Source organism: Pavona decussata, unplaced genomic scaffold (assembly GCF_977016875.1).
Source record: "Pavona decussata unplaced genomic scaffold, jaPavDecu1.1 SCAFFOLD_285, whole genome shotgun sequence".
Lineage (NCBI taxonomy): Eukaryota > Metazoa > Cnidaria > Anthozoa > Scleractinia > Agariciidae > Pavona > Pavona decussata.
Window position 1 is genome coordinate 690,001 of NW_028145686.1, and position 20,000 is coordinate 710,000.

The window sequence follows — 20,000 nt, forward strand, 5'->3', positions numbered from 1 at the left end:
TAAAATTCCTGAAAGGAATGAAGGCACATTACTTGGCTTGCTGGGTAAGGAGTGTGAAACAGGTTGAAAACAATTGCGATAATACAGTTTCGTTATATATGTACATATTCAAGCTTATGCCAGTTAGTAATCTCTGTAGTCAATTGATCTTGGTATGTTTCAAATTTCTAAGTTATCTAGGGTCGTGATATGTAAAGGAACATTTTTCCATTCGTTAGTTGCTGTGTAAACCAAGTTTGAAGTTGAAATAAAGTTTTGCTACACGGGCCCTTGACGGCAATGAAGTACAGTTCTTTACTTCCCGTCTTGCACATTGCTATTTGTGGCGTGAAGCTGATTGAGGCCGAGGGTTGGGCTCCCTCGCAGACGCTCTTTTGGCTCGTAACGCAATATTTGGCCTCCCCAATGACTCTCGCTCGGTAGAAAAGACTGCGTGACGTGACACGGTGTTTACCTCTTTCCGTTGCTATACAAAACAAATTAAGGCCAGGTTTTATGTATCCTGCGAACGCAGACGTATTTTCACCCCGCCGATTTTTTCGGCGGGGTGAAGCGACAGCCGGAAATACGTCTGCGTTCGCAGGCTAGGTTTTATGCGTCTCTCAGAAAGCTGCAGGCAGCGGAGGCGACCGCAAACTTACTAAGCTATCAAGGTAAGGCTTAGTTGTAAATTTATTTAGCATCATGATCAGAACCATTTGTTATGGTTATTCCTTTGTGGTTAGCCAGGCTTTACTGGCACCAAACTCCGACAGCTTTTCCAATGTCCTGGGAGAGAAGATAAAGGTATTCTTTTGTTTTTGAAAGCTCTATACATTGTAAATATGAACGAACGAATATTACGTTTTCACCTTAAGGAAGGTAAAAAAATTACCCGAAAAGGCAAATTCTCCATCCAGTAAAAATGATCGATTATTGACACATGATTGATAAAAATTGTTCCAAGACTATACGTTGTAAAGGAAACAAATAACAATAAAAAAAAACCCTGAAAGCTCAAATTTTGTGGGATTTGAATTATAACCTGGAGGAATTCCAGAATGTTTTTTCTTGTAACTCGAAGAACTGCATTGCTATGAGCATTTCATAGACACTTTATGAAACTAAACGTTGAGAAGAGCAATGTTTTCACCTAACGGCTATCAGCAGCCTCCCTCTTTTGGCTCATTATGAGCCAAAAGAGGGAGGCTAGTTGTTAGAAAGTCGAGTAATCTGGAATGATAAATTTATCACAAATTTCTACTTTCGTTATCTTTTCACTTTAATTTAAGCGACACTTTGAAAGTAATCAAAGTTGGTGAAAGAGCTTTGCAATGATGTAGGCAGGTTTGGCAGTTTTAAAGACAACCTGTCGAAAAATTCAGGTTTGAACAAAATGATCAAAAACCGGCTCTGAGCTCTGCGATACAGGTGCAAGAATGAACTTTGCAACTGCTTTCGTTTGCTGACATCACTGAGAAGGTCTTTCAGTTTTGAAATACCACCTCGAGCCGAAGTTTTGAAAAGGTCAGGTCGATGAAAACTTGAGCAGTTTTCGTCAAAGGAATCGCCGAGTCACGGGTTTTTCGGTCCCAGGAAGGTTCAGAATGATATAATATTATAGAGAGCGAAACGAGATAGAAAGAACAGGGAGGAGAGGGAAAAAGACTACGCAACGTTTGGCAAGTTTGGAAGAACTTTCAAAAAAGCATTACTTAATTGAGCTAGTCTCCTTCGCAGCCGTTTTTGGGATGTCACGCAACGCTCCTCAAAAGAGGGGGGGGGGGGGGGGGGGCGTTGCGTGACTACCCAAAAACGGCTGCGAAGAAAACTAATCAGGGACTAATAGACTTGAGCGGGCCCGTTTTTAAAAGTCCAGATGAACCCTCAGTTAACATTATTAACTCTCTCACTGTACGTGGCCATGGGACGCCAGCCCCAACTGAATAAACTGATTCAGTCTCCGCCTTTCAGTCTAACTGAACACCTCTCAAGACGGGCACTTGGTGTTAATGCAGAGAGCTGACTGTATGATCAATTTCATATCCGCAGTTCTAGTCAAATTGTTAGCCTGCAAATGCAGAGGCCCCTAGAATTCAAAACAGTCCGAATTTTTTGAGACCACTTGTCAAACAAATGCGCACTTGCAGTCTTTGACAGAAAGTCCTGGTCCCAGTGAACAAATGACTCCATGTATGCAGTGCATAATTTACCTGGAGTACATTTTATTTGCTGGATGGAGTTTTGTACAACCCCACCGCCCTGGTCGTCTCCTACGCAGCCGTTAATAGGGTGTCATGCAACATTTCTGGCAACGCCAAAGAGACAGCCCTGAATCAAACTTGATAGCACTTTATTATGTAGCATTATTATATATTTAGTTAATTTTTATTACTTAGATTTTAACGGTACGCAATTCAGCCCTTAGCTGCATGTATTGTTTTCGATAAAATCTTTATCTTTATCTTTTTTAAAAAAACAAAGCGAGGAAATGAAGAGAGAGACTGGGTAGAGAAGCGTCACGGTAATTTCTCGGAATTTGTCAACAGCTCAACATTTCCGAGTATCAGCGATTTTAAAGTCCTCTAGCTCTTAAGCTCTAGCTATCCATTTCTTTGTTGTTTCCTGGCGATCGGAGACTCGCAATGGCTTCTAACGTTCCAAGTGATCATGAAACAACCGCTACAAAAAGCGAAAACGATGAACAAAGTGGTGAGTTTTTGTTAATTTATCCGAAACTGGAAGTGACATACGAGGCTAGGCCCGTTAATTATAAAGTAAGTGTCAGGTTGGGGATTGAACCTTCTGACCATTTATCCTTATCTGTCGGAGAGTTAAGGGAGGCTCTGCTTACGGATTAGAGAGGAGAGGTTCGAATATTAATATTAATTGTAATAACTTTTAAAGACAACGTATACAATTCCTTTCTTTTTCTTCCAAACCATTTGTTATTGTTGCATATTAATTAAAATTTGCCATGGTTAAGCTAAGATTAAAACCTACAACAAAGAAACTGTGAATTATACATGTGAATAGACCATATTCGTATTCTCGGTATAGAACTGGATCGAGCTTGCAATGGAGGCTCAGGCGGGGGAATATATTAGAAACCATTTGCACGTGAAAAGATTCCCCCGCATAAGCCTCGTGTGCAAGCTAGAATTTTCAAAACAAGGACTACCACTTGTTCTGCTAACTAGACAAGAGCTCCAAGTGAAGAAAAAAAATATACTAAAAATCACTATTGGGTTAGTCCTCTTGAACATGGTCAATCATGGTATTCCATGGTTGACAAAAAGCGACACAAAAGTGTTAAAGTTTTATTTTATCTTCCTTTCTGTTATAGTTATTTTAGTGAATCAGCAAAAATTTATGCTGTAAATGTGTTGAAACATAAAAACATTTTTACTTGTGTATTAGCGAATCTATTATCTAGCACATGAGTGACACTCGTGGTTGGACATGGTTGGACAAAATTTAAAGATCCTCAAAAGATTTTCACCAGGGATGGTTGAACATGGTTTTCCATGGTGTTCAGTAATTTTACTTCAGTGCTTATAAATGTGATCTAAAATTGATGAGAATCACTTTTCTTCATCCTCACACATATCAACTGCAACTTTCTACACAGTATCTTTCAATACTTGATAGTGATATTTTTTAACCATGGTTGACCATGAACCATGGTCAGCAGTAAAAGAGTCACCATGGTCAGGCATCATGGTCACAACACTGTCGACCATGGTCAACCATGGTTGGCAATGAAAAACCATGGTACCATGGTCACCCTGACGCCGGGGTAATATTAAGTCAAGAGCAGTAATCACATGATATCACAGAATTGAAGGAGTGCGTTTGATACCTTGCATTGATACTTACAGATTGATAGCAAAGATATAGCTATATAAAATTACATCAGGTATATAGGTGGATTGCATCGCCGCCATGTTGGTGCCAATTAAAACAAATGAAAATTTACTCACATAGTTTGCATAAAAAAATTTGGAAGTTTACTCCCAGAGGAGAAAAATCTTAGGGCTCCAGTGCTTATATTTGTTCCTCAAATGCCTCCAACATGGCCGCCATGACGTCACGTGCAATCAACCTATTAGGACCAATATACGGTGGGCCCTTCTTCATTTCAATGTCTTTTAGTTAATGTGTGGAAAATAAAATGTTTTGGGCCTATAAAACATTAAAGAGCAGATTCATACAAACCACGAACCCACACACACCCAGAGTAGTTTCTAGATTTCCCTGGGGTTTTTATGTATAGTAGCCTGCGTGTAGAGGAAGAAATATGAGACGTCTGCGCGCAGGCTATATGTATAGCTGCCAATTCTTAAAATGGGAATGGCGAAGGTCAACCCCATCCCCCCACCTCGTATTAAGGTAAAATTAATAGATGTAACCTTATATCATTCTCAATCTGTACAAGTTGCAAAGTAGCACAGCCTTTCTTGATAAATTTTTCTAATTGCTGTAATATATATTTTTTTGACATACAAATTAAATATAACAAAAATTAACTGGCATGTAGGGGTTTTTACCTGCCAACTTTTTCTGAGATATAGGCGTGAGATTTTTATCCTGGGAGTGCTGGGATTTTTGAAGACGACACGATTACTTCCGAAGATTCCCGAAGACGTCCGAAGTCTTCCCAGGACGTCCGAAGTCTCAGGACGCATATAGACGCGAGCTCGCTCCCAGTGCTTTTCACCTTCAAAAATCAGAGATCGCGAGGAAGGTATTGTCATTATTCCTTTTGCACATGGTTTTCGTTCTAACATGGGTCTGAGTTAACATATTTTTGGAAATTGTGTCGAGCAAGACGGCAACAACTCACATTTTTCAATCAGGCGTGAGAAATTGGCCCGCAAGCGTGAGCCGGTGTGAGATCGAAGTTTTCAACCCACAGGCGTGAGACTCACGCCTAAGGCGTGAGAGTTGGCAGGTATAGGGGTTTCATTTCAGGCCGGACGCCGGACGCAACGTCCGGCTGTTTGACATGTAACGTCCAGTAGTCAACACGGGGTTTAAACAGTAGTCCACACACCAAAATATAATATATTTTTTTATAAGTGTGAAAATCGGTTTGTTTTGCATTCACTGGACTGGTAAAAAACTAATTAAATTACCATCTGTCATATCCAGGATTATCCCACACTTTTTCTGATTGGAATCCATTTTGGAATTTACTAAAAAAAACTGACAATTAACTGCTTGCAAACTGTTAATTATAATTGCCAAATCAAATATTTCATTTTTTGTGAGCATTTTTTGATGCCTTATAAAAGATCAACCTTCCTGGTTAACCAATATCAGTCCAGGGAATACAGGATATTGCATTTTAGAGAGTCCAATTTTAAACATTTCCCGCGCGGGAGCATACCTCCGGAACCTCCTAGAAGTTTGTGCCTGATCTGCACCTTTGGCGCTCAAGTCAGAAGTCCACCTGTTTAACCTCTGAATCGGCTATGTTAATTAAAGTGCTATTGAAAACCCTGTGCTAATAAGTAGTTAAACCACCCCTCTTATAAGAGCAGCTAGCTAGAATTCTAAGAAAGGTTATAGATTTTTGAAAGAGTTGAGTGCATGGGCTCAATGTTATACTCTGTGTTACCCTATAGCGACTTTTTACGATGAACTACCCCCTCACCAATTTTTAGCTATTTTTTTCAATTTATTAAACTGATTGTCATTTTTAATATTTTTTTATGTATTGTAAATATTCACTGAAAAACCCCTATGGGGAGTGTCAATAAATTATTGTATTGTATTGAATGTATAAATGTAAATATACATGTATGAAACATATATTTGAACTGCGGATGAAAGATCAAATAGAGGAAAGATCCTCACAGTTACTATGCAACTTAAGCAGTTGCACAAAGAAAGCCTGCAAAAAATTCAGGCTTGAATGGGATTCGAACCCATGACCTCTGCGATGCAGGTACAGTGCTCTACCAACTGAGCTATCAAGCCAACTGGGAACTCGCAATATGACCAGCTCCCAGTTGGCTTGATAGCTCAGTTGGTAGAGCACTGCACCAGCATTGCAGAGGTCATGGGTTCAAGTCCTGTTCAAGCCTGAATAATTTTTTCAGGCTTTCTTTTCACAACTGCTTAAGTTGCGTAATAACTGCGAGGATCTTTCTTCTATTTGTTTTGAATGTGTTGATATTTTAACAATATAATTTGTTAATAGCCGTGCACTTAATGACTGGTTCCTACTGGGAGATAGTTGATTTTCTCAGTGTGGTCTGATATGAATAAGTTGAAGGGAATATTGATGTCAATAATGTCAAGCAAAACAATTGATATTATAACTGCAGGTTTCCCAAGGGACAATTTAATTTGTTAACTATTTAATGGATTTATAAACATGGAAAAAAACAAAAGAATAATTACCAAGGAGTGTAAATTTCATACGGTTTTTGAAACTTCATCAAAATCCTGTGTAAAATTTTTTCAATGTAGACAAGGTAGTTTGTTTTCATCAGCTATAATTATAATATACAAATTTTATGTTCAGAAGCACACAAGTAATTTACCCTCATTAATTATTAATGTGAAACAGTTTCTTCACTCAGGGCAAACCAATAAGTAAGACATATATAGATCCATTATAGGGGAAAATATAGAGAGACTGTAGCATTAATGTAACACTGTAGTATTAAGGTATTTGGGAGGGCCTCCTTTTATCACAAAACATGAATTTATGCAAAGTATACTCAATCTGGCACCATTCAACTTTTCTACCTATTTCCATACTATGTTATCAGATATTTAATCCTTATTAAAGCACATTAATTATTAATCACTACAGACAGTCAGCCCAATAGTCTTTTCAGTTTCAACACTTAACTGTTAAGTTCTTGATATATTTCAACCTCTTTCTTTACTTTAGATCGTTTTAGTACCAGCACTCACTGGTGTCAGGTGCATGCATGCACTGGTTTTTTTGAAAAAAGGAAATGATCCTTTCCAACAGTAATTAAAGTTATGAGGCATAAGTGTATGTTATGATGGATGAATAGACACTGATGTTTTAGTCGGGTATGTCAGGTAATAATAATAATGATGATGACAATGATGACAATGAAATAATAATAATAATAATAATAATAATAGTAATAATAATAATAACAAATCTCATCAAGTTACAATTATAGTGTTCTTATAATAATAATAATAATAATAATAATAATAATAATAATAATATATAATGATGATGACGATGAATGATGGTGATACAATATAGTAATAATAATAATAATAATAATAATAATAATAGGATGATGTTAATGACGACGATGGTGATAATGTCTTCTATGTACTTTAGCCACTAACGTTTTGGTTGGGTATGTCCAATTGTAGTCGACAAATATGAATTAAAGATGATGGTGATGAGTGTCTTCTATGTATTTAGGAGAGATCCAAGAAGAGAAAGTGAAACATCAGTTTTCTGAGCCGTGGAATTACAGTGACTTGATCCTTGCAGTGGAAAATGAGAAGTTTCATGTTCATCGTGCTTTCCTGAGTATTAACTCACCAGTGTTTGAGGCGATGCTCCATTCAGAATTCAAAGAAGCCACTTCCAATGAGATTCCATTGCCAGAAAAGAAGGCAGATCAAGTGCTGGACTTTCTTAAGCAGATTTACTTTCCATATATTAAGGAACGAGTAGAAATAACCAGTAAGTTTGAAAATATAAATTATTTAATGGTTGGGTGAAAGACTATTCTTTAATTTATATTTGGATATTTTTTATTAAATATAATGTTTCTTTTATTCATGTAATAATCTTTTGCTATTGTAGACAGCTGTTGTTGTTGTTGTTGTTGTTTTTTTCTTATCATTTTTCTCTTTTTTTGAAGCGGTTATGGGGGCTGGGAGGATCAGTCTCAGTGATGAATTGGAAGTAATATGTCAAAAACAAGCGCAAGTACTTCATCAGGGGTTCCAAACGATGAGAAAGAAATGATTAGTTTCTTACATACATACACAGTTTATTTCACATTTCCACTGAACTCGAATTTAACATGACTCCTCAAAAGATACTTCTGAATAGAGTGTTGAATACAGCCAACGCATTAATTAATTTAAACGACAGTATGAAAAGCAGCTACAGCAAATTTGACAGTGCAAAATTAGTACTTACTTGCAGGACGCGGCAAATGAATCTTATTTACTTTAAGCTTTCATTCGATTGAGTCACATTTGAATGGCTGCTTCGTTCGGGTTCAAAGCTAACCCGCCGATGTAACATTTCTGTATTATTCTCGTGACTGATCAGGTGGGAAAGAGAAAGTGACTGTGCACGTGGGTGTCAACATCCATCCACCTGACCCACTCCCAATTGGACATCATTTATTTGCTGATTTCTTTATGAAAATTTATGAAAGTTGTTTATAAGGTGCTTACCGCATATAAGTTAAAACAACGGTTCAAAATTTCTAACTTACATATATATATTTTTTTCGTCGAAGGAAGCCTTCGGTGAGGTGAAAATTAAACACAAGAAACGGATCTCAGTTTTCTTTCCTTTTTTTTAAGAGCGACTTAAAACCGATTGCTGACTGGTTTAAACTGATGTTAGCATTTGACAAGTTTTATCCGGGCAACTCCTAGCCTCCTAAAAGCGACTGCTTGAGGAGTTGGAGGAGGGGGGGGGGGGGGGGGACTTAGGCAACTAACATTTATTACTAATTTTTCTATTCTGTTTAATTAATTGCAGTGGAAAACATGGAGCATCTCCTCAAGTTAAGCGACGAGTACCACGTAAGCCTGATCTTCGATTCTTGCACCAAGTTCGTCAGGGATCAATCCATAACGAAGGAAAATGTGATGAAGTTATTAGCCATTTCGGACTTGTACGGTTTAGATGATGTTCGTCAAGGATGCAACAACCTACTCAAGAATATGAGGCTGAAGACGCTGTCGAAAACTGTGCATTTGGAGGATCTTGATCTCGCAAAGACGCGACATTTCCTGGAGCAAAGAATCGAGCGCTTGGAAGCGTTTCTTGATGCGCTGTATCCTCAGTTCATGGGGCTGGTGTCGTGTACGATGTGGCTGATGCATGAGGGAAAGAAAAACGTGGATTGGTGTACAGATCATGTTCCAGATGGTAAATATAGAAGGGACTGTGGACCTGAGACCTTAAGTACGTGTACGCACTGTGGTGAAATGATTTGCTCAGTAGTTAATAGGTCTATTAGTCGTAAGTATCTTCTTGCGGGGGGCATACCAGCCCGAAATCACTACTATGGAGGCAGTTATCACTTTGATGAAAGCTTACCTTCAATTGTAGCAGAATTTTATATGTTGAATAAAGCCTATTAAGCACCACTGAAAACGAAGCAAGGAGCACTCAAACGCAACACAGAAGCTAAAACAGTTAAGTCGAACCTTGCAGATATTAGTTTTACCTCACTAATATTATTTTTTCTGATATTCAGATCTATTCCTAGGGGTGCCGTCTAAGTCTTTATATTAGCATAAAATTAACGTAGAAATAGAGCGTTTTCATTCACGTGACTACCGGCCATATTGGTTTACTGAAACAACAGAAAGTATTTGCATAAAAATAGCGTTCAATTCCCAGAGGTTTAGTTTGGGACACCAACATGGCCGCCATTTCTTTGTTTTGGGACACCAACGTGGCCGCCGTGACGTCATGTGAAAACACTCTATAAGCCCCATGACTATAAAACGATTCAAAAGGAATAATGAAAACACTCATTATTCAAGAAACGTTTTTTATAAGAGCGTTGATGCTGCCGGATTAACCAAACGTTTAAGAACATACTATGAACACACTCCAGACTGAGAGTCAATTAGAACGTTTTTATCGTGGGCCTGTTGACACGAGGCTAGTTGACCGGGCTCGCATCACCACTAAATCCTTTGTAAAAATTTACATGTGTTCATTTGAGAGGGCAGGCTGGCTCGGCCGCCGGGATCTGGGTTTTTCCAACCGGGATCTCGGTAAACGGGCTGGAAATTTTTCCCAAATGAACAGTTCAGCCTAGACTGCAAGCAGTCCCTTTCTGGTCAGTCGAGAGGGTGCGCTCACAGTGAAGCGAGACTGGAGTGAAGAGAAATAAACGAGAAGAGACTTTCCCCTTTTTCCCGCCTCGCCTCAAGCCCCCCTCCGCTCGTTCGCTCCAGTTTTTTCGCGCTCGGCTATTTCGCGCGACGTCTCGACTATCCAGAAAGGGACTGCTTGTAGTCTAAGTTCAGCCCGGTTACCAGTTACCACGCTTACCTTTTTGCGCATGACTAACGTAGATAAGCCGAGAGGCTCTGGGATCGAGAATGCCCGGTTACCGGTGTGAAGTTTTTCAACTACGCATGCCTTGCAAGGTTGCTTACCGAGCGCGGCGTCAGACAACCTGGTCAAACATGGCAGGAAATGAGCAAACTTTTCTTTCCACTTCCTCGGGGCTGAACGGAAAGCCCCCGCTCAGGAACGTTTTTATCATGGCCACTCGGTGTTTAAAATGAGCAGTATGATTATATGTAACCTAAAATGTAAAACTTTAGTCTATACAGCCCAATAACCAAAATAACGAGATGGCTTGCTGGCACGATATCTTGTACGTAACACTAGAATAAGCCGCGCAAGCAAGACTCAGTTAACTTGATCATGATACCACAAACCAGGCACAAAACAGCAAATAATGCAACTTGGTAGGTTCCTGGGGCCCAGTTGTTCAAAGCCCGATTAAGCTAATCCTGGATTAGCGTGAACTTTGGTACTGACTAAGCCGTAAGCAAAGTGCGACTGCGATGACACACCAGTTAGTTTTCAGATAAAACATGATAATCATTATAACCGATAACGGTTTTTCCAAAAAAAATTTTATCGGTCGGTTTGACATAACCTTTTCTTTGTCATTAGCTTAAAATTAGTCTTTCAAAACAGTTTGGATGAGCGACATGGAAACCTCGCTTAATTTTTAATCTTAGATTAGCGTTAATTGGATTTCGTTAATCGGTTTTGTCGGTAGAACCATGTGAATGATAGTGTAAGTCTTAGCTTATTCATCTGTTTTTAATAAAATTCCTGAAAGGAATGAAGGCACATTACTTGGCTTGCTGATTCATGACTGTGAAACGGGTTGAAGAAAATTGCGATAATACAGTTTCGTTATGTACATACAGTCGACTCCCGATAACTCGAACCCTCAAGGGAAATTGAAAAAGGTTCGCGTTATCGGGAGTTCGAGTTATCGAGGGTAAAATTATATAAAAAATGACCCGAAAGGAAAGGAAAATTGGTTCGAGTTAGCGCGAGGTTCGAGTTAGCGGGGGTCGACTGTATGTACATATTCAAACTTATGCCTTAGTTAATTAATCTCTGTATGCTTCAAATTTTTATATAGTGTCATGCGGGCACTGTAAAAGCTGACCAGTTACCATAACCAAAAAAAGGTTAAGTTTGAATCTGAGGTAACCGTATTTTTATTGGTCACTCTAAACTTATAATTATTGGTTAATTTAATCTCGATTTTCTTCTCAAAGGCCGAGGGTGGTATTCGATGAGCATCTGAGGCGATGAGGCAAATTCCAACAGCTTTGGTAATAGGATCGATCCTTAGTCAATAAGATCCTCCCAGCACAAGCAGGTCCAGTTCCTCGCCTTCGCGATCACTTTCCCCTACAGGAGAAAAAGGGACTTGGAAAAGCTGACGGAATTTGCTGCCAATAAAGCTAGATTTACCACAAAGGGTTAACCATAGAAATTGGTTTTGATGTTCCATGAATACCTTAGTAAGCTTGCGGTCGCCTGAGCTGCATGCTGGGCAAAGCGCCGGAAACCAATCCTTGGTAACCAGGCCTTCTGGCAAGTGTTTTGGGAAGTGGTTTCCAATTCTGGGAAATGTTTTCAATTCTCGGAAGTGCTGTCAGCTGTGGGAAGGGTTTACAATTTTGTAGAAGTGTTGTTCAATTCCGGGAAGTGTTTTTTGTTTTAATTCTAGGAAGTGTCAGTTTTGCCAAAACTGACGGTCCCCAAGTGAGTCACCGATTGACGTGAAGGCTATGGATAGGTTATCGTACACTTGAAATGACATTTGACGTTATACATAATGGTTGAGGTCACACTGGAGAAAGTTAACCATGGTAAACTCAAGTTTACCATGGTTAACGGCACCGCAATTTTCAGTTTACCATGGTAAACCTAACTCTGGTAAGTTGCCCTGACAACAGCGGCAAGAACAGAGTTGACTTGACCCCAGATAAGAATCTAGTTACCAAAAAAAACAGGTGGGTACATCTCTTGTCTATCTAAACCATGCATATTTTGTTGACAGTTTGTCATCTTTTTGGACAAACGCAGTAATTACACTGATACATTTGTGGATTCATATTTTATAAACATGAAATTTATTTTCCCGCTCATTGGCGCGTGTGTTTGAGCGAACATGGATTTCAACAGCGCTAATTCTTCGTCCTTCACAACTTTTAAAATGAAGTCGAATGTTTCCCGTGTTACCCTGAAATGGTCTTTCCAAAGGGCTCGAAGGAGCCGGTTATCATACATTTCCTCAAGCTATCCCTGTGGTCGAGGGTAAACCCAGGCTTGCCTGCGCGCTCTCCTTTGCCTGTGTCTTTGCCGTTTACAAAACGCTGCACTTTCTCTGGTCCCAAGATCTAAATAGTTGTATGTAAGAAGGAAGCGAATTCTACATGCTCGTCTAAGCAGCAAAATTAAAAGCAAAATGGGAACAATTGAAAATGCAACGCTCTCTTGTTACGTGGGATGCCTGTGCAGCCCACGTTATAAAATGGGGGCCGTTTGTATCCACAAATGCGCATCTTTCAATTATTAACTCGTTTTAGATGTATCAAATTCAGTTTTCTCCTAGAGGGGATCTTTTTGTCTCGTATTGTCCTTATTGTCTTTAACAAAAACGGTCCAATCAGAATGCAATATTTTAGTGTATGTCAGGAGGGATCGGACGGGAGTTAATTACTATTGTGATTATTCAGGTCCTAGTGGTCTCTCGGTGGAACTGAAAAGGATTGACTTTAGTGGCGTGGCCATATTGTTTTAATGTTTTAGATTCCAATGTGCCGTTTTCAAAAAGAAAACTAACCCTTTTGAAGCAGTAAATCGAAAGAATAACTTCTAAGAAGCACTCGACAGTGAAAACGGTGGAAATTGGAGAGTTCAAAGCGAAGGAATCATGCTTCTGTTTGACAGTTGTAGAACCATCCAGAATACGTGGGGGAAAGATCATTGATAAGCTAAAACACACATCGCATGACTTTGTCGATTTGATGCTTAAACGCAACTTGAAATCCACTTCACAAAAAGATTAAAGGTTTGATTGTCAATTTTTACTAAAAGTTTTCATTTAGGAAAGCTTTTTGCCTGTTTTCTTTCTGTTTTTTTGATGAAACGAAAACAATTTGTAATCTTACATTGTAATCTTACACTTTTATTTACATAACCAGAGTAGAAAACGTGAGTCACGCCACGTTATTGTAATAGAATCCCCGGTACAACGAAAGACTTTTGTATGAGAAGCAAAAATATGATGAAAGTTGTCAAGTTTTCATGTATGCAAAAAGTTATGATTAGCAGTGAACTTTTCAGATAAAAAGAGTGCTCCTTTCAGCTGAAGACATTTTCTGGCGGGAACTATTTTTGGGCGGCAAAATTTCCAGTAGCGCAACTCAATATCACGCAATCTTTCTGACTAAAACTGTTCAGTTAGTTCAATCGCGAAGGGAGGGAAGGTTAAAAAATCGGTGAGGCGTACAATAAATGAGGCCACTAGTGCTAAACATAGTCAACGCATCCCACGTAAACGCTCTGAAAAGCGTCTTGTTGATCCATAATTTTATTACACGCCAGGTCACAGATCAGTGACTTACAGCCGATATGAGCTCACGCGACATGTCAACATTTAGTGTACTCGTCACGTACAAGTTTACTGATCATGCGAAAGAGTGCACATGGAAAGCGTCAAATATTTTTTGACAGCTTTATTATGGTAAATAGGTGGTTGCGCAATTTACCTTGGTAAAGCAATTTTTACCATGGTAAAGCCTCCAGTGTGACCTCAGCCAATATCGATTTCTCGGAACCACGAAATGTCAAAATCGGCTTTCCGGGAATCGATAAGGCTCACTCGCTTGCTCTTGCGTTCTGTCTTGCTTGTGATTGATACTGAACTTGTTGGAGACGAACGTCCGTGTCTTGGTTGTTGAATCACTGGAAAATCACATAATTACACTGCAAACAAGATGGAAATTAACGTCCCAGGAGCTAGAGGTTTACTTGAGCGTGCTGCCAGCGGAAGCAATAGTGAATCTGGTAAGTTTTAGTATCCGCAATGTAAATTTAAAGATCCGAGAGATGTAGAAGGCCAGATTCCCAATGAGATACAAGAAAGTTCTGCTTCTTGAGATCCAAGACTTTGCAGGATGAGGCTGAAGATGAAGCTACGTCTTGCCTACTAGTTTTAATACAGTCGAACCTGACAGTGTATACATGTATAACGGCCCTGTATTAAGCGGCCACCCTCTATTAAGCAGCCAGTTTTTTAAGTCCCGATTGTTTGCTCATACAAACGCTGTATTTGTTACCTGTATTAGGCGGCCACCTCTATTAAGCGGCCGCGGCCACCCTGTAAAAGTCCAATGTTTGTATTTCTTTGTTATTTTTACCTGTATTAAGCGGCGCCCCTTGAATGGAAACTAAGGCCCGGTTCAGACGCCGAACTTTTCATGAGCCGAACCTAATACCTCGAATTAAGTACATGAAAAGTTCGGCGTCTGAATCAGTTGAGAACGGCTGTTCTAATTTGGAACGGCTCAGCCGTTCTTCCCGCCTGGCTCAGCCGGGAATTTCGGCTTTGGAACGGCTTTGATTCAGACGCCGAACTTTTCATGAGCCAAACCTAATGCATAAATTATTATAACATATTTCAAAATAAAAAAATTAAAAATAATAAAAAAAAAACGCTAACATTTCGATTGGTTTTGCTTCAAGTAAATTAAGTTCGGCCTCTGAATCAAAAGGCGGGATTTTCGTGATTTGGGCCGACCTTAATTTGAATTAAGTTCGGCTCATGAAAAGTTCGGTGTCTGAACTGGGCCTAAGCCACATGTTATTTTATGCGGTATTTCATTGTGTTTAAAATGCGATCCAGCATCACTACAAAGAAATAACCTGTACAAAGCTACTGTAAGCTGATACTCGGCCGTTTAATATAGTTAACGCTTTTCAGATGTCCGCAATGTGTTGAAGTACAGTAGCATACCACGAACGCTAAAAAAAAGTTTGTTTTGAATATGCTTCACTCTTTAGCAGTGGTGGTTGGACACGGTCCGCAAAGCATGCTGGGGCGAATTGTCGGTTTGTGGTCAGTTGTAACTAACCTTCGTACTGTGCGGATCTCAAGTAATGACAAATTTTCGCTTCAAAAAGGCAGAAAATCGGTTAATTCGGTAATTTATTCGATAAGTTTTTTCTGGTTACCGTAAGCGCACATCGACTGACTAATTTAACGCTCAAAACGTTGGGTTTACACGGCGATCCTAGCGATCGATCAATCGAAAGCAGGTACAGCCAAAACTGCTCCATGTAATCACAGGTCACCAAAGCGTATGTGACACAGGCTACCATGCAAGCGTGATTTAAGAGTTTGTATGAAGTTAAAATTAAATCAAAATTTAGACAACAATTTTCCCTAAAAATCCCACAAAAAATATACTTAAGTCTGAAAAAACTTACCCGGTGTGGTTTGCTGTGTTTTCAATGCTCTTCAGTGCTTCCAAACGCTATTTTGAGCGGTTTATCTCTCAGCAGCTGGTCCACGTGCATCACTGTATTATATTAATGGAAAGGTAGGAAACTTCAATGAAATTTGGCCCGTCATTTAAGGAGAGCACTTCCAAAACCTCGCTAAAATTTGCTTGATACTTAAGCTCTCGCTTACCTGCCTCACCATATGGCAAGAAGGATGATGTGCGGTCCCTCTTGGGTAGCTCATTTACGGAGGAGTTTATTTATTGAGACACAGGCCTTCGTTGAAAACAAAGTTCATTTCAAATCGGGTGCCATATTTGCCGCCGACCGAGACGTGTTGGAACAAACTCACGGTCAAACCTAGGCACGAGTACTAAAATGTGCCCAGCCGGGGAAATCCACGGGAAGCCTTTGGCACCTAACAAACCAAACACACCCCCTCCCGGCTAAGTGCAGTTCTGTACCAGCCATCCGACCTTGCTGTGGCCTTTTTCAGTAACGCGTAAAACATTATTTTGTTCATCAGTTAGCCTGCAAGATGGTATAATTAAGCTAGGTTCGCATTAACGTGACAAGAGAATAAAAATAAATATACAACTTATACCGAATTACCTCAACATATTTCAGATCCACGACAGTGACTACATCTTGCAGCGGATGTAACATTGTTTTAAAATTTGATTGTAATTGACTGTGACCTACCGAAAACGACTAAACACTCATCGCTAGACTTGTCAAACGACTTAGATTATTTTTTTTCCTGCCCTCCTGCTTGCAAGGAATAAACCGATAATGAGTCAGAGAACTTCGAAATAAAAAAGATTTAATGAGCAAAACATTGACCTTACACGTTTTTTAAAAAATGTTGCCGTTCTCGGCAAAACAACAACTTCGCGAAATTCAAGGATTTTTGGAGAGCGTGTATACAAAGACAAATTTTTAGTTTCTTTCAGTCAGCTTTTATTCAATAAAAGCCAACTCGAAAGTTAATGAGGTGGAAAATTGCGAAGTCAATTCATAATAAAAACAAAATTAATAATACAAAAGTCAATTCATATTCTCAAGAGACGTTTCTTGCTGTCACGCCAAGCACGGCTGGCTGGTACAGAACTGCACTTAGCCGGGAGGGGGTGTGTGTGGTTTGTTAGGTGCCAAAGGCTTCCCGTGGATTTCCCCGGCTGGGCACATTTTAGTACTAGTGCCTAGGTTTGACCGTGAGTTTGTTCCATCACGGCTCGGTCGGCGGCAAATTTGAAATGAACTTTGTTTTCAACGAAGGCCTGTGTCTCAATAAATAAACTCCTCCGTAAATGAGCTACCCAGGAGGGACCGCACATCATCCTTCTTGCCATATGGTGAGGCAGGTAAGCGAGAGCTTAAGTTTCAAGCAAATTTTAGCGAGGTTTTGGAAGTGCTCTCCTTAAATGACGGGCCAAATTTCATTGAAATTCGACTTATAGTTTCCTACCTTTCCATTAATATAATACAGTGATGCACGTGGACCAGCTGCTGAGAGATAAACTGCTCAAAACAGCGTTTGGAAGCACTGAAGAGCATTGAAAACACAGCAAACCACACCGGGTAAGTGTTTTCAGACTTAGGTATGTTTTTGTGGGATTTTTAGGGAAAATTGTTGTCTAAATTTTGATTTTTATATTTTAACTCCATACAAACTCTTAAATCACGCTTGCATGGTAGCCTGTGTCACATACGCTTTGGTGACCTGTGGTAAGACTAGTAAAGACATTTCTCCTCACATGCAATATCGAAAATATCATTATGTAAACAAAGGGAATTATCAAAAACATAAAACGTTGATATTCTGACAAATTCTCCCAACCTTAACCATAAGAAATACATATTGAGCATATCGAGAATTAGGAGATAAAGAGGTTTTAGAAGGTTGAAAAAGTCCTGGCATGGAACGAATATAAGTTATATTTCAGTGAAAATGTCCGCTGGTATCTGCTTCAGAGAGAGTAAAAAGACGGATCACAATTCTAGAGTGCCTGCGATCAGTCAGTGCCCGATTAGTTTTTGTTTTCGTTTTATTTGGTATAAAACCAGTTCAGCCAGTTAGTAACTGAAAGGGTTCTCATGTTTTACCAGATGTTGATGACGAACCACGGTCAACTGAGAAGCATCTTTTCTCTGAGCCGTGGGAAGATAGCGACTTGATTCTGTTGGTGGAGGATGAGAAGTTCCATGTCCATCGTCAGATACTGAGTTTACACTCACCTGCGTTCAAAGCCATGCTGCATTCTCAGTTTAAAGAAGCGACAGCCAAAGAAATCCCGCTGCCAGGAAAGAAGGCTGAAGAGATTTTGGACTTCCTCAAGCAACTTTACCTGAAAGAAGACGAAGGAATCACTAGTAAGCATGAAAAATGTGCATAACGTTAAACGGTTCCAAGACTGAGGTCATTGTTCGAGTTGGCCTCTCTCAAAACGTATTTAATTTTTTCCCTTTTGGTTGCAGAAACCGGTAAAATTGTGGCCCAAAAGTAGTTTTTCGTAACATTTCTGTCAGAATGATCTGCATCTCTCGCAGAAACACGCTTTTGATAAATTAAAAGGGGGGCGAAAAAGCTGAAATTACACTGATAAAAGTGTATGATATCTCCGAGAAATGCGTGGTTACCTCTAATTTTCGTTTTGAATTCCATCAGCACTTGCTATTGAAGAACTGCTTTTCCCGCATGGTCATAAAATGCGCAAAGATATCTTTGTGTACGCAGAACGCGTGCGCAGAAGCTGAAGGAGGAACCGTTCTTAAAAGAGTTTGCGCGCACATATCTCTGTCAGTCTGGCTCCTGCACTTATTGCCTATGTTAGCTTCATAGCGCCTGGCTGAACCAGAAAACACTGTTGCAGAAGCAGATGTTTACCGTAAAGTTTAGCCATGCTTTACGCACGCGAAAATATGTTTTAAATCAGGTCAAAAACATTATTGCTTCATGGACGCAAGTTTTGCTTTTCCAGTTTATCAACGAGGAAACATTTTGCAACATATAAAACTCTGTCCCAGATCTCTTCCAACCGATACAGTTTGTTTGCGACACATGTTTTCTAGTTGAGACAGCTGAGCAGCCAAACTGTTTTTCTGGTCTCCCCTTGTTTTGCCATCCGGAGGTAACAATGTCCCCTAGTTTAGCCGATGCTGATTCGGCCACGCCCGCTGGCTCCACTTCATGCAACCAGATTGTTTTTATTTTATATTCTTTTCTTTCACCAGTAAACAAGGTGGGCCATCTTTTGCAGTTAGCCGATGAGTACCAGGCAAAGGGGGTTCATGATCTCTGCGTGAAGTGCCTTACAAATGAACCAAAATCGGTCGAAACTGCAGTGAAGATTCTCTTTCTGGCAAATTGCACTGTCATGGCAAGAGAAGACAGAAGGTTGGATGGCGTACGTGGACGGTGCTATGACCTCATTAAGAACATGGAGCTCGCAGATATCCAGGAGAAGACTGACTACAAGAATTTGGACCAAGAAAGCTTGAAAAATGTCCTCGTTAAAAGAAATGAACGATTGGAAACGTCTTTTAGGAAAATTATTCCTCAAATTTTGGGGCTGGTGGAGTGTTGTTTATGGTCCTGTATGGAGCAGGATAAATCCCGTTTGTATATCACTCCTTGTCCTCAGCATTTCTCAGGCGTAAAAGCCAAGCAAGATCTCCAATGCCGGATCAGTGATTGTTCAGTTTGTAGGAGGATGATTAGTCAATTAGTTTCCTACTCACAGGAGTCTCAGCCTGCAGGTTTCGGTGTATCGTATGCATCAGGAAAAAAATCCTATAACGCGGCTGTGAAAAAACCTGTCGAGTACAAATATGGAGGAAGTCATCACTTTGATGATGAACTGATCACAATCATTCAGGATTTCCAAAATTTGTTTAAAAATCCAATAACCCCAACTTTGGGGGCTCCTTAAGGCAACTTCGATATTGAGAAATCTTCGAAGCAAATAATTTAAATCGCCTATTCGGGCATATATATACCGAAACAAGCATTTTCTGTTTTGTTTGTTTTGTCTTTCGTTTTATTATTTCTTTCATTTTCTTCATTTGTGCATGTTGTCGTTTTTTTTCAGTGATTTTATAAATTAATTGATTGTTTTGAGTAGCTCGTCTTGTTTTTAGATAACTAGTGGTTTATTATATTGTTTATTGTTTTCACTCATATATTCAAACCACGCCTTGATAATGATGGATGTAACATCGAAATGTAAAAATGTTTTCAGATTTTCGA

General features: G+C 39.6%; 2 protein-coding genes and 2 non-coding genes across 4 annotated transcripts; 3 read left to right on the plus strand and 1 right to left on the minus strand.

Annotated features, from left to right (window-relative positions):
- The first annotated feature begins 2,557 nt into the window (after positions 1–2,557).
- Positions 2,558–9,327, plus strand: LOC146455159 (uncharacterized). Its single transcript, XM_085094639.1, has 3 exons — positions 2,558–2,691; positions 7,412–7,678; positions 8,720–9,327. The coding sequence occupies exons 1-3, from the start codon at positions 2,625–2,627 to the stop codon at positions 9,325–9,327; spliced, it is 942 nt and encodes a 313-aa protein (XP_084950765.1). The 5' UTR covers positions 2,558–2,624.
- Positions 5,892–5,964, minus strand: Trnaa-ugc (transfer RNA alanine (anticodon UGC)). The gene has a single exon. It is a non-coding gene; the product is annotated as a tRNA-Ala (tRNA).
- Trnaa-agc (transfer RNA alanine (anticodon AGC)) lies at positions 5,999–6,071 on the plus strand. The gene has a single exon. It is a non-coding gene; the product is annotated as a tRNA-Ala (tRNA).
- Positions 9,328–14,072: 4,745 nt separating the features above from the next.
- Positions 14,073–19,936, plus strand: LOC146455162 (uncharacterized). The gene is made up of 3 exons (XM_085094599.1): positions 14,073–14,314; positions 17,861–18,124; positions 18,986–19,936. Exons 1-3 carry the CDS (start codon positions 14,245–14,247, stop codon positions 19,681–19,683), a joined length of 1,032 nt encoding a protein of 343 aa, XP_084950725.1. The 5' UTR covers positions 14,073–14,244; the 3' UTR covers positions 19,684–19,936.
- The last annotated feature ends 64 nt before the right edge of the window (positions 19,937–20,000 follow it).

Bases quoted from the DNA above. Each gene is read 5' to 3' on its own strand.
- LOC146455162 (XM_085094599.1), top strand. From the start codon at position 14,245: ATGGAAATTAACGTCCCAGGAGCTAGAGGTTTACTTGAGCGTGCTGCC. The intron at 14,315-17,860 runs GTAAGTTTTAGT...ATGTTTTACCAG, and splicing joins CGGAAGCAATAGTGAATCTG to ATGTTGATGACGAACCACGG. The intron at 18,125-18,985 runs GTAAGCATGAAA...TTCTTTCACCAG, and splicing joins AGAAGACGAAGGAATCACTA to TAAACAAGGTGGGCCATCTT.
- LOC146455159 (XM_085094639.1), top strand. From the start codon at position 2,625: ATGGCTTCTAACGTTCCAAGTGATCATGAAACAACCGCTACAAAAAGC. The intron at 2,692-7,411 runs GTGAGTTTTTGT...CTATGTATTTAG, and splicing joins CGAAAACGATGAACAAAGTG to GAGAGATCCAAGAAGAGAAA. The intron at 7,679-8,719 runs GTAAGTTTGAAA...AATTAATTGCAG, and splicing joins GGAACGAGTAGAAATAACCA to TGGAAAACATGGAGCATCTC.